The 14906-nt window shown below is 43.3% G+C and overlaps 1 protein-coding gene across 1 annotated transcript in view; it reads right to left on the bottom strand.

Annotated features, from left to right (window-relative positions):
- The window catches only part of F7 (coagulation factor VII), a 236896-nt gene that overhangs the window by 81218 nt on the left and 140772 nt on the right, over window positions 1-14906 (bottom strand). Inside the window, exon 6 of the mRNA XM_086934404.1 lies at window positions 10515-10624. Within this exon, the coding sequence (XP_086790530.1) occupies window positions 10515-10624 (110 nt within the window). The remainder of the gene's footprint in view (window positions 1-10514; window positions 10625-14906) is intronic.

Below are 14906 nucleotides of genomic sequence, written 5' to 3'. Positions count from 1 at the left end.
GGAGGACCTGCTTTTTGTGAAGGGGGTCTGTCTAGGATTCATTGCAGTGTAATGCTTTAAACTCAAAAAGAAAGATAAAAGGTGTCAAATACTCTTTCTTCAAATGATACCCATTGTGTAAGAAAATAGGCCCTTGCAGGAAGCTGCTATTTTATATATTACTAAAAGAATTGCATGGATGAAATTGTGAAAATTCCAAGTTGGCTGCCTTTGTCCAAGAGGAGATACCTATGCTGTCTAGTGGTTGGGACAGATTCAAACCAATAGGCGTGCTTGATCAACGCACTGCTCACTTTAACTGAATATTGTGAGAATTGCAGGGTCACCACAGCACACATCTTGGGTGAAGAGAATTTCTATGATAAAAGAGATGTCTTAAAGCCTCATTACTTCCCACATACGTGTAGAAGAGAATTCAGTGTCTGAGAGAGCAGTGTTACTTCCCACACATATGCAGAAGTGAATTTGGTGTCTACGAGAACAGCGTTGAACCCTACACAGAAGCACTGGAACCTGTGAATAGTATCTGAACCCCAATTGAGCATTAAAGTCCTCATAGATGTATTCAGCAAGCAGTGCGAGAGTTTAAGGGATTAGTGTCTCCTCTCAGGGAAGTTTCAAGGTGATGTGTATATCTGAGAGTGTGAGCCCGCAGTAAAGCGAAGGGTTTGTAGCAGAGTTAATATACCAGAGTAATTCATTGAAAATCAGAGGCATTACTGAGTGACAAGCAATTGATCAATTGAAGATATTTTAAGACTCTACAGAGTTCGAATTTGAAAGCAATTCAGTACCAAATAACAAGAGACTATCTTCATAAGGAGTATTCTCCATATGTATGTACATATATATATATTTATAGCAAACGCTGTTTCCACATAATTAAGAGACTACACAAATGTCTAATATCTGCAACAACAAAAAAAAATCAGCAATCCATCTACAGTACAAATTGGTTGCCAGGAACTAGATCAATACACTTTGCATTTCATCTATCAAGATACCGTACTCTAAAGCTAACCCTCAAAACAGAGTCACGTAAGAGCAAGAGATTAATATTAATCCACATAATTTTAAGTGTCTTAATGCGTGTTTAGAGGAAGAGAAAGCATAGTTAGTGTTTTCCTAATAATTATTTGTATAATCTATTGTAGGTAATCCTACTAGAAACAGCCAGCAGAAAAGGTTGCCCTGTCACAAGGTAGCAGCACCTGACGTAGAGTCTCTCTGTTATTCATTTCCCCCTTCCCCTCTGCTGGTAGATGAATATTATATGTTGCTGGTAGTGGGACTGTGTACTAATCTTCTGCTTCCGAGCAAATCGTTATCAGGTACCTGACAGAAGTTGTCAACTCTACATATATTTTTTTTAACAGAGTTTAATTTAGCCGAAATTGACAAAAAGGTATCGGGCATCAGAGCGCTTTACACGTGCACCAGTTGCTATACAGGAGGGCACATTTATATTTGTTAGGTACGGGGAGATTAAGTGATTTGCCCAGAATCACTGGATGTTGCGCGTCCTTGCCAAGACTCAAACCCAGTACCCCAGATTTGAGATTGAACACCCTAGCCATTAGGCCAACTCTTCCCTCCTATATATAGTGTAATGACATTTAAACATGATTTGGAGTGTTGAATGTTGCACTTTTTTTGCACACTATGGTCCTCATTACAATGTTACTCAGATAGCCTTCAACAGCAGACCGGTCGCTTTCCGAGTCACATCGTCAATTTCACTTTCAACCACCGCATTACAATTCAGGTGGTCGAAAGTGAAACTCGACAGTCATTCTGGCTGGATTCCAATGGGCTCAAGGAGCCCGTCGGCCAATCAGAGGCCTCACTGTAATCCCTTTGGACAGCGTTTCCGCAGTCTGGATTATGATGTTGGTTTTCAACAGACTTTCCATGTCAGGCTTTCCAACATGTCCTTGGGCTAATGCCCTCATGTGAAAACTTCCCCCCTTTACCTGATTCATGTCCCTGTGAAAATACCTATTATTAAATCTTTTGCTAGTTTTCCCTATTTAGCCATCATTGTTCTCGCTGCATTATCTGTATATTTGTGATATATTGCACTTATGAGGCTCCTTTTCCTGATGGTTACCCTACTTAACTCCATCTCCTCGATTGTGATCTGAGCCCTCATTAAAGAGCTCCCCCTTCATTCCCCCGCGGCGTTTTTCGTCCCTTCCCCCTGACAGTTCCCTATGCACACAATGGATCCCTCCTTATTGACTCCCTTGCCCCCCTGAGGACTCTTATGTTGTATCCCCCTATGATCCTGTGCCCCTTCTAAGATGGCCGCCGTATAAACAGAGCACTCCCCGCGGCACCGCCGTCTTTGTTGTCGCTTATCCTTAATGGAAACTGACTCTGATGCTGAGTCCCGCAGCTGTTTCCTATCCCCTAACCGGCTTAAAAGGAAGAGCCGCTCTGAAATGTTTTGTCCCAGTCCTGCCGCCGACGAGAGAGGACGCCGACCCTGCGACCCTTCAATGCTCTCCCTTTTATCCTGGTAAGGACCCCGTAGCGTCCCGTTAAACTCTGCCCCTGACTGCTTCCATACTTGGAGTTTGCCGGTCCTAATCTCGTTATCCTTTTTGTCAGATCCTCTTTTCCGGGCCCCCCCCCCTGATTGCCAAGAGGATTTTGAAGGGTCCCGTCCTATAGCCTGGTCGCGGCATGGGACGCCGATCCTGGCGGCCGCTGGGTAAGATTGTTTATCATTTACTCACTCCCCTTCCCCGGTCTCGCATCAGGAGCCTGACACAATGAGAAAATGACATCATTATTCTTCCCCGGCAGGAACTTGCTGCTGGCCCGATTCCTTCCATCTGGCCTCTTCGTTCCTGACCTCGCCAGATTATACCTACAGTGATCACTCACAGAACGTTTACCTAATTAGCATACGGTGTTCCCCCCCCCAGGTAACTCATCCTCCCAGACCTGTATGTGTTCAATTAAACCTTAGATCCTTACTGGAACTGGACACCTCTTGTCCCCCGATATGCAAATCTATATATTTTCCTTTGCAGAGTCTCTTCTAAATGGGATGCGCTGCCTGTGAAGGAAACCAGAAAAAGATGTGCCCGCTTTCTAATTTTTTATTAGGTATATTCCTTCATTTATACATTTGATGACCTGATCTGGCCGTCTGTCCCATCAGATTTAGAAATCTACCTATAAACCCTATGTAATTGAAGCCCTTGGAAAGCTTTTTTCCCCGTAGATTATACCTAGACATTAATAACTCGGGCATTACCCTTGGTAAGTCCATCCTACCTCCCCCCCCCTTTTTCCCTCGCCCCCGAAATTCATATACACATAATAAATAAATCCCCTTTGCCCTCTACAGGACTTGTTTAATCCGGAAGCTTGCTTGGCTCTCACCCATATAGAGCCGTGAGAAATCCCTCGCTGCGGGAACATCATCTGAATTGCTGAAGAATCTATGATGATAAAACTCTTCCATGAGAAAAATGGTGAGAATATCCTCTCCCCTTTAAACCATCTTGACAGACCTTTATGAGGTTTAATACCACCGTATGGGCACCCTGAGACTTCCCCCATTGATGTTAAGACCAATTCATTTTTTAACTTCCTGACACATATATGAAACCCCTTGCTATAGGTGTCCGTACCCCCTTGTAAATACCTTAAATCCTCAGTATATGCATGTTTTGATTGCCTGTGTGGTTGTTTTTGCTGGTCCTGGGTCCATCCGTTGTTGCCCTCTGTGTTCCTCCCATTGAGGAGGAATAGTAAGAATTCTTACGCCCTGAGTGACTATGCCTTCGGAGCCTTGATATACTCTTCTAATGAATCTATCATCTTAAATCATGTTTGCTACATATATATATATGGCCAATGAAACTGTACCATTATCTTATCGAGACTTGTTTTTAAATTGTATTCATATTTGCATGTATTAAATGTGTATTCTACTATGTGATTCAGATATAACAGATCTCCTTTTTATTCACAGTGTGTATGTCCCCCTCCCTGGTCTCCAATGCCCTGATGAAGATGCAGCCTAAATTGGCCTTGCATTGAAACGTGCGTTGGCGTGAAGTACATGGATGGCCTTCAGTGTATTACCATTTACTGTACCTCATCTTTAACTGCCTCCATGTTGGTCTTTCTACCCTAGCAACCATTGATTGTGATGTTGCAGGCCCCCAGGTCCCTCTATGCTTGTATGGTTATGATTGTATTATTTCGATTGTGAGAGAGAGTGAGAAGTGTATGTTTGCTTAGTGAATGAGTGTGGGAGTGTGTGGACACTAATAAATTTGTATTCTCTGTATGAACTTTTTAATGATGATACTTACTCAGTCCCAGGAGGAAAACCTCTCTCCTGTGTGTACATATATGCTTTAGAATGTTATTTCATGGACTCTATTTATGAATTGTTATTTCCCAAAAAAATAAAAAAAATTCTACTTTTTCACAATTTGTTCTGAATGTGTCTGATATATCATTGGCTCCGAAGCATTCATTTTTGTCACCCCCCCCCCCCTTCATTCTTTGGATCTCGCTGAAGGGACCATATAATCATACCCTGGCAGGGTAGTTCTCTCCTTCTATTACATTTTCCAATATGAAAAGCCTGTCGGAAAGCGCTTTGGGGGCAACTAGCAGGGTCCCCTACACCCTGCGGCCTCCAGTTGGGTGTCTAGGGGGCACCTATGATGCCCCCTTTAATCCCTGCACCGTTTGGCCGGCCACGGTGAAGGGATTGACAGAAACTCCCATTTCTCTATAGAAGCTTGTGCTATGGCCGGTTTACAGCCGCAGCACAAGCTCCCATAGAGAAATGGGTGTATGCCACCGCACCATGTGTGGTCGCATTGTAATAGTGGTGTCAGGACCGCCGACCAGAGGTCGGTTGGTCGGTCCGCTACTGCAACGGTTACATCCGCCCAACATGATAGCAAGGCCCTTAGTGAAGTTCTATAACTTTTTAGGCTTAGCTACTTACACATGTTGGTAATGGCTTTATGGGGGAATTCATGTAAAACTAATTCTTGTTTAACACAAAATGGTTCTAAGTACGATATAGTTCAGGGAAAAAAGTGTATTCCTGTGGTATCCCATTGTGCATACAAAATCTTGCCAAAAGAGAAACTTGCAGAGAGATATTTAGCATTGATTTCTAACTTGGTTTGATAGGATTGGAGTGTAAATTATTCGCAATCATCCTGATTCGGACTTGGTTAGAGGAGTATGTCCTATTTATCACACCTATTCCGAGTCTTTGGGGAATCATAGGTGTATTTTGGTGATTAACTCATCAAAATCTGCATGGTGCAATAAATACTATACTCTTTCCCCTGTTGAATTCTGGCATGTTTGACCGGCTGAAATGTACTGAATGAGCTATTTAATGCACCTGGTAATTACCAGGGGGCAGATGTATCAAGATACCATTTTGCACTTCTCAAATAGCGATTGTTAAGGAATCGCTATTTGAGAAGTGCAAAATGGTATGTATGTAGAATTTCGCTATTTATTAGCGATTCCTTAGAATTCCTTAATTGCGATTAGCAAATTGCTAATCGCAATTAAGGAATAATTTCCCATTCATTTCTATGGGCCAGGAGGCCCATAGGAATGAATGTAAAATTATACTCAATTTGCGATTAGCAATTAGCTAATCGCAAATTGAGAATAATTTCAAGGGTGCAAGGATGTCTTAAGGACACCCTGCTGCACCCCTGAATTTGATATGTGTACGCATATGGTGCACATACATGCCCTAAGGGCATGTATGAGCGTCATATGTCACCTTTAGAATTTAAAAAAAGTGCTTTTTGAAAAGAATTCGCAAGTTACCACCAACTACAAGTTGATGGTAATTTGCGAATTCTTAGTCAAAAATCGCAACACTGAAATGCTTGATACATTTCAAATATTAAATCGCAATTTGCATTTTCAAAAAGCCTCGCAATGTTAAGGAATCGCTAAATTAGCGATTCCTTAATATTGCGAGGCTTTTTGAATGATACATTCCAAATCCCGTTTTTTTTGTCGCAAACGCTGCTATTTTCTGAATCACAGCGTTTGCGACAAAAAAAACGGATGATACATCTGCCCCCAGGTCTGTTAAACATCACCCAACTCAGAATTATGACCCCAGCGCAAGCAGGAGTTTGCTCATGGGTCGGGAAACAACAATCAACTCGGAATCAACGCCAACGTGGTGAAAAGGATCTCACAATGTAGGGAATACATTTGCACAGATGAAAGCAAAGGTACATTTGGAATCTTTGCAACGTATGAGTAAGCTGAAAATGGGGAACCTTGCAAAAGTATGCTGACACAGTGGCGTCACTAGGGTTGGTGTCACCCAGTGCGGGTAACTCATGGTGTCACCCCCTCACGACTTACCCCATTGACATCCTCTGTGACTGAGCCAAGGCCGCCTCATCCGGCACGCCTTCCCGATGGTCATCCTGGCTCCTGCAGACCTCCCGTTCGTCCATGTCCTTGGTCAGGGTGTCCCTTCTGGATCCGCCGGCATCTGGTTGCGCTGGTTGTTCTCCCACCGCTTTCTCCTCTGTAGCATCTGCTAACGCGGCCTCCTCGTGTTGTTGTCCTGCTTTCCTGCTTTCACCTCCTTGCATCCGAGTTCCCCTCCGCAGTTCCGGGCCAACTGCATATAAATTCCCTCCTCCCCCTTGCAACGGAATTATTACACTGGCAACAGAGGAAGAGACTAGGAGGCAGGACTCCTTGGTGCCCCCAGGGCTCCCGTCTCAAGACCCCAAGACCTTTTCCTTACAGTTCTCCCCTACCATGCTGGGCCGATCGGGCCAAGAGTCCACCGCAAGGAGTGACCCAGTAGGTAATACTGACATAGCGTCCAAGTTGTCAGATTGCTATGTGTGATACTTTTATGATTTCAGTGAAATTATGAGTGACATTTCAACGACTAAGAGTGACACTTTCTTGCGAGCAAAATCAAGCAATGAAGACGATGAAAACATTTAAATATCAGAAATGACACTCATCTGAGCAACCGGAAACTCTAAGAAGATCTTAAAACTGCTCCAAAGTAGCATATATGGAAGTGAACTAACTGGAGACAGACTGCGTGACTGCAGTTCTTAGTCACAGATGGCAGACACGCACTGCAGTCACTCAGAAGATGATCACTGATCTGATCATTCATGACTGTGCGGCCTAAAAAGCAAATTTTAAAGGTGAGTGCAGTAAGTGCCACTAGGCGGTTATACTGTCACTCAGTCTCACAGCAGGCTGGATCACGTTAATGTCTTTGAAAAGCTGCTCCACTCACTAGGGATGGACACCAGGCTATGCTGCCCAGCATCTGCTCTCACAATACACATGGAGGGCAAGAGAAGGGTTCAGCGCTTGCATCCCCCCATGCCGGGTGGTGGTGAAAGACTCTTAGAGAGGAGACTGCTGAGGCTAGGGTTGCCATCTAACTTGTTTTCTACCAGCATCAACAGTATTTTGAGGTCTCGGTTAGTACAAAAACAAGTTAAATCACTAAAAGACGGTATTTTTTATCTATTATCCTAACATACTTCAAAAAGCAAATATAAATAGAAAAAGCTATTCAAAATGTGTTCTAAGCTACGTAAAAAATGAATGTAAATAATTAGGAAACAAAGGCAAAAAAGGAATATTACAAATAAATATATATGGTTTTGTTTAAAAAACAATTTAGTATCATATGTCAGACAGCAACTGGCCAGTATTTCTTTCATGGCAAGGAGGCAATCCTAGCTGATGCAAGGCCACTAAAAATGCACTAGTCATTTTGGGTATACTCAAGCCTGCCCTGTGCCATCATGGCGGAGGAGTGGCTAGTTGACCTGTCTCCCTGTGCCACAGGCTGACAAATGAGATGGAGGGGCAGTGGGGAAATTAAAGACAAGAAACTTTAGTGCAGTTTTCCATATGTAATTGTTAATTAACTGCGTGAGGGTTTGGGAGAATTCTGTTCTGACTGCTGTCGATGGCATTTCATCAATAATGAACAATTAAATAATACGTTGCGGTTATGTCTTCAAGGAGAACAGTGTGTGAGTGTGACAAGAAAGAACAACATACACTAAATGGCAAGCAGGCTTAGTACTTACGGTCTCAGAGAGTCCAGGCTGGCGAGGTAAAGATGTGGCCAGGCCGGCCAGCAGGCGCAGCCCGCGTTGCCTCCGCTTGCGTGAGCTGCTGTCCTCCACTCGGAGCGAGCTTGGTGTGAGGGCGGCAGTGAGCCGCACTGTCTCACAGCACTCTGCAGCCACGAGGGCGCCTCTCAGACCCAATGCTGAGTGATGCAGCCAGGTCTACCAACGCTGGTATTAATGAGCTGCGCAGGGCACTAGTAAGTTATTCACACACAGTGACTGCTCACCAGCGCCTTGCCCAACTCCTTCCAGACCAGAGGGACGTGAGGACTCAGTGAGATTAGCATCGCCCCGAAGCAGAGACGCCAAGAGAGAGGGGGCGGCCGGGGGCAGTTGCTTGAAGAAGGGTGTCTATAATGCGACGCTTAGCTGCACGAGATCCCTGAACCCGACATGGAAACACTTTGTAAATTATACCGACTGTGGCTTATAGCATGCATGACACAGACACCTTCAACCTATACCGGCTCTTTATCCATCAACGCTCTGCATGCCGCGGGAATTGTAGGCCCAAATCTATAAAGGGCACTCATTGCAGGTGAATTAAAGAGAGAATAAAACGTGTTGTTGATTATTTTAACGTGAAATGTGATTGAAGGTTTCATTCATTCCATGAAACTTCTCGGCAGCTCTGAGGTCTCGCCGAAATTAATATTTTAGAGGCAGAACTCGGAAACCGGACAAAAATGAGAGAGCACTAGAACCCTGTTAGTTAAGAACGGCAGAAGAGACTTATGTCCAAAATATTTTAAACACTGGGCCGGACAGCTTCGTTTTCAGCTAAAAAGGAACAGAAACGTTTGAATAGCGTGAAATTGAAAATACGTTTCTACGTTTTATTCTGGAGCGTGCAGGCTATTATTCTCACTGCAGTGGCAGAATGTTCGAGGAAAAGCGTTTGTTGTGAATTATTTTATAATTTAGCAGGTGTTCGTGGACATCTCCACAGGAGACAGAGTCAACTAGACCAGAAGTTTGTGTTTTCTTTTTCTGGGTGTGAGGAGGTAACATTTCCCAGCGGCGCCAGCCAGTACTTGATAACCACTGCTGAGGGAGGCCCCGCCCGGGGGTCTCGGTATTTGGGTACGGACTACCTCGGCCGGGTCATTGTCAGGCCACGCTGCGGGTGCCGCGGGCGCAAAGCTGCAAAGTTTGGCCAGCAGCCAACGCAGCTAACCAGATTGCTGTCACCCCTTTCGCTGGTGTCCCCCGGTGCGGTCCGCACCCCCCTAGTGACGCCACTGTGCTGACAGAAAAAAGCTTGGCACACCCATAAGTATGATCTGTCAGTTTAGGTCAAGCAGAATCAGAGCAACACAGTGAAATCTATTCGACTCCCACTAACAACCGAGCATCTACATGCAAGCTGATTTCAAAGGTGATACGACACATTAATGTTTTCCTCGGGCTTCTCCTCCTGTTCTGTCTCAATCGCCATTCAATGTATATTCCTCCTTTTAACGTTGCCACTGTATTTCTCCTCTTTGAAATAATTTACCACTGGTTATAAATTTACCATATCAATTAATTAGTGTCTAAACTTTCGTTACTCTAGTCTCCTATGGTCTCGAGTTGACTCCAATTCAACAAGTCCCAAGTTTCTGTTGCCTCCGTATTCTCTTATTAGCCAGATTTATTTTTTTACCCACAAGACTCTATTTCACTATTTCACAGTGTGCTTCCAAAATCTCTCTCCTATCCTTTCAAGTGAATGACGAGGCAGATACACTGGTCTGACTGCCTACAACAAGCTTGATGCCTCTTTCCATCACTCCTATTTATATAAATGTTTCAGCCACAACCACATCACACATGGTTTTGGCAATCAGCTCTGTTTCCCCATACCACGCAGAATGCCGACTAGGAAAATACATGTTGTTATTCAAGTTAATCTGTATTGTACATATTTTCAAATTACTTTATGTTTAACACATTGTTATTCCCTACACTTTACACAACTTCGCTAGTTCATACGATGAGTTGCCAGGGATGTTCCCGGATGTTACTTGAGAATTTTCCATTTTTAAAATAAGCTGAGAAATGCATGGAAATATTTAAATTGTTTATCAAATGTGATTAAATTGACATATTTATTGATTAATTAGAGTCAAAATGTAGTTCCTCAGTCCTAGGTTAAACATCATGCTGGAGATTGCTGTTATAATAATTTGCAATGAATAGATCTTGGTACGCTTTCTCTATTTTAACAGAATAAATTTGCTTGTTATGCATTGATGTGTAAATCTTCAACCCAGTTACATGCATGTGCTGAGACTTTTAAATTCTTAAAAAATGACTCAACCAGAGTTATTACCATGGTCCATAAAGCAATAACCAACATGCAGAGCTCACCTGCCAAGGGCATTCACCCTTTGGACACTCAACACCACCAACAATTCGGCCATCTTGCACCTTCTCCGTTCGATTCTTCAAAACAGGTAATTTTCCACAAGGGTATTCAACTAGTGAAAATATGATAACAACCCAGTAAATATATTAATGTATATTAATTACAAAACCAAAATACATAAAAAAAGTAAAATAACTAAAATGTTGATACCTGTCAAATCCCAAAGCCTGCTGCATGTCTGGTCTGCTAGTTCCATTTAAAAATGGATTAAGACAGCTTTGATTGACAGATAATGCCACCATACACCAGCCCCATCCATTGTCTGGCACCTTTAAGTTGCAGTGATTCTGCTTTGGGTTATTATCATGCTATTGAACACCTCAACTTCTATAAACATGATAGATTATGAGATACTGTTGGGCAGGCTAAACATAAGATATTGGATGAAAATTGCTTATTTCATGAATGGTCAGAACTAGCAAATTCAATTAAAACCCTTTCTTTTCCAACCAAGAACTGTTAGAAACAGTGGTCCTCGAAGATGGGCCCTATGATGCTTCCAATTAATAGGAACTTGCTCACTCTGGTACAAGATAATTATGCTGGATATTCTGAAATACGCGTAAGAAAACCAACTCACTGAACAGTGTCTGAGCTCATGGTGATGCATTTAGGGCTGTAGGAAAGGTTGTGTTCAACTTTTGCCTCCATATCTGGCAATCAATCAACTACTTTATTGCGGTCATTAAACCATAAAAGTGCAAGTGCAATAAACTTATACATAAAATCATCCTCCAGTACATAGACTCAAAGCCCCAATGCCCTGTATTGCAGTTGCAGACTGTTATCCCACACACTAATAAATAATACCCTATTAATAAAATATACAATTATTGGGCAGAGATAAAGCTGATACATTTCACATTAGTAAAACACTAAAAGAGCAATCTATGAAAACACAGATAAAAAATATAGCTTTAAAAATGAAGCAAGCCTGATTAAAAAAGATAAAAAAGAGCTTTCTCAGCTTAATCATATAGATTGTTTTTCAAAAGCGACTTACGCAAACCCCACATAGAGAGTAGGAAGCGTGACATCGCAAATACAATTGGGGATAGAGTATTGCATTTCAACAACCTAAATACCTTTGCACAGAGTTTGGTCCCCAGATTTCTACATAATTGGGTCATCCAACAGCTTCTTGATTTTCTGTAGCCCAGGCAGAAAAAAAATACATGCAACTCTGACTCCTCTGTATTGCTACAAGCCGGACAACCCAAAGAGAATTTACCTGCCCATTTGTTGCAGAAACTGCACAGCGGGAGAACCCTGTGCTTAAATTGAATATGCAGTTTCCTCACTAGCGTAGGTTGTATCTCATCCAGGGTAGATTCTAAGATGTACTGATATTTTATTCTCAAAAACGCAACTGTTAATGATCCTGTTGCTGAGCACCTCTGCTCTGTAAACAAGTGTGTTTACCCTCCCTGTAACTCCAAACCAGTTTGTTTTTAGAAATTGTGGTGCAAGCTTCCTCAGAGTTGTGCCATAGGCTCACTCTGCCTATGCCCAGAAATGAGTCGCTGACATATGCTAGCAATGGTTGTTTCCCCATGCCCTGCAAGCCCAGGGTCCCCTTTACTTATCTCTATACATAGCCAATTCCAGGGTTACCCATAGGGGACGTCCAAAAATTAGGGGTCTCAGAGCAATTGAACTTACCCCCCCCCCCCACAAGTCCAAATGAAGCGGTGTAAGGGGAGTACTGAGGGGGGGGAAGCAAATAACTGCCTGACAAAAGTGTTCTCCTACTTGGTGATGTTTCTCAGAGAACTATGCCCCCAAAGGTCAGCCCCATACATTGCAGCACCCCTTGTTTGACTTTGTAGATTTCCAAGAGTGGTCCAATAGGTTTATGGAAAGAGTTCCTAAGTAGCTTGATCAACCCTCCTGTGGTCTGCGCTAGATTCAGGCTTGTTTTGGTAATTTGTGCCCGAACAATAATGGAGCTTAGAGGGAATACGGAAAGGGTCGCCCTCCACTCACAGTCAATAATATACAATGAGACCCAATCCAAATGGCGAGCAAATCTATCAGTGACATATGGGGGGTCAAATACATCCCACTCCCCACTACTCTCTTATCCACATTATAATGAGATAATGCACTGTGCTCTGCCTTGTTTAAAATATCTGTTCTCCAAGACAACCCAACAGAGCGAAGCTCTCAGAGTGACCCCAATCTTAGTGGTTCACAACAGTCCACACCACACATTGGACCTTACTCTAAATAGAGGAAAAATGTGCGAGAAGCAAGTGACCCCTCACGGAAACACCACCAAGCGGGGTAACTGGTATGCAATTTCCAGACAGGCCCCTGTCTCATCATCGGTGGTCACTCGCTCCTCGGGGAAATAAAGGTGATAGGAAAGAAGACGTGTCCAAAACAAACAACGTATAAAGTGCTACAGTGAAGTGCAGAAAACTCTGCTAGTGACAAACACACACAAACATAATGATAGAGTGCCTAAACACAACACACCAATCCCTTATCCACTTTTATTCGTAGGGTGGTGATTGCGTGCTCTTGAGTATTAAAAAGGCTGGTAGCTAGTCATGCATACCATTACCTACAGTGCCGACATGTTTCACTGCTGTATAGCGTAGAGCTGCCTTTCCTCAGCCGTGACGGCTGAGGAAAGGCGTCTTCCCAGTTCGTCACGATATAATATTTTTATTACAAATCAAGGGGCACACTCACGTTTGGAGGATCTAGTGTCCCAGTTTGATACCGGAGTGGCTGGTATGCAAAGCTTTGCTGCTCCTGGCACGTTACAGAACTGAGTGTCCAAAAAGAGTGAAGTGGCAGCACTTGAGTGCAGCCCTGATGAAACTGCTCTACGCTATACAGCAGTGAAACATGTCGGCACTGTAGGTAATGGTATGCATGACTAGCAACCAGCCTTTTTAATACTCAAGAGCACACAATCACCACCCTATGAATAAAAGTGGATAAGGGTTTGGTGTGTTGTGTGTGGTTTTAGGCACTCTATCATTATGTTTGTGTGTGTTTGTCACTAGCAGAGTTTTCTGCACTTCACTGTAGCACTTTATACGTTGTTTGTTTTGGACACGTCTTCTTTCCTATCACCTTTATTTCCCCGAGGAGCGAGTGACCACCGATGATGAGACAGGGGCCTGTCTGGAAATTGCATACCAGTTACCCCGCTTGGTGGTGTTTCCGTGAGGGGTCACTTGCTTCTCGCACATTTTTCCTCTATTTAGAGTAAGGTCCAATGTGTGGTGTGGACTGTTGTGAACCACTAAGATTGGGGTCACTCTGAGAGCTTCGCTCTGTTGGGTTGTCTTGGAGAACAGATATTTTAAACAAGGCAGAGCACAGTGCATTATCTCATTATAATGTGGATAAGAGAGTAGTGGGGAGTGGGATGTATTTGACCCCCCATATGTCACTGATAGATTTGCTCGCCATTTGGATTGGGTCTCATTGTATATTATTGGTAATTTGTGCCCCCAGTTCATTTTTTCAGTTAATGTGACCCCCAAGGGACTCAAATACAGACACCTCCTCCAATGGAATGCCGTGCAGGCTGGGATTAGGGCGAGTAGAGCTGGTTGGGTGAAAGACCATATAGTTGGTCTTTTGACAATGAATCTTGAGGCCCCTATTGTCACAGAAGGCCTTGAAGTTGAGGATCCTCTGAATGCCCATCTTGACTTTGAGAGCAATAGATTGTTGTCGGCAAACATTATCGCTGGTACTTTGCTGTTCGCTATTTTGGGTGCATCATTATCCTTCCACGCATTCAGTGTGTCTACGAGTGCATTAATGAATAGACAAAAAAGGGTGGGCGCAAGCACAGGATTAGTCTTACCCCTCTAGCTATAGCTATAGGTGTGGTAAGTTCACAGTGTTTGCCGAACCTGATATGGGCATAATTGCCTTCGTTCAAACGCCTGAGCATATAACAAAGATAGAACAGCACCCCTAGATCACTTAGGACAGCCCAGAGTTTATCTCTTGGTATCAGATTGAATACGAATTTTAGGTCCACAAAGATCAGAGAGAGGCTGCCACCCTCTATAGTCACCGTTTTCCAATACAAGAGTTGGAGTCTAAATATTTGGTCTGTGGTGGATGAGTTTTTCCTAAAGCCAGCTTGGAATGGCCTCAATATTTTGAATTGGTCCATCCAGGTCTGAAGACGACCCAGCAATACCCAGGCAAAGATTTTCTGGCTGACATCAATTAAACTTTGTGTGATGTCTGTAAATAAGTCTCCTTCACGAACAACTGATGAAGAATCAAGTTTATTTATTACAGAGGATCTCAGCCATAGCGGGAAACCAACTGCCACAACTCCCACAGTCCTA

The sequence above is a fragment of the Lissotriton vulgaris genome, chromosome 8 (genome assembly GCF_964263255.1).
Source record: "Lissotriton vulgaris chromosome 8, aLisVul1.2, whole genome shotgun sequence".
In the NCBI taxonomy this organism is placed as follows: domain Eukaryota; kingdom Metazoa; phylum Chordata; class Amphibia; order Caudata; family Salamandridae; genus Lissotriton; species Lissotriton vulgaris.
The sequence above is the reverse complement of the archived record's forward strand: the minus strand, read 5'-3'. Positions and strand labels throughout refer to the sequence as shown.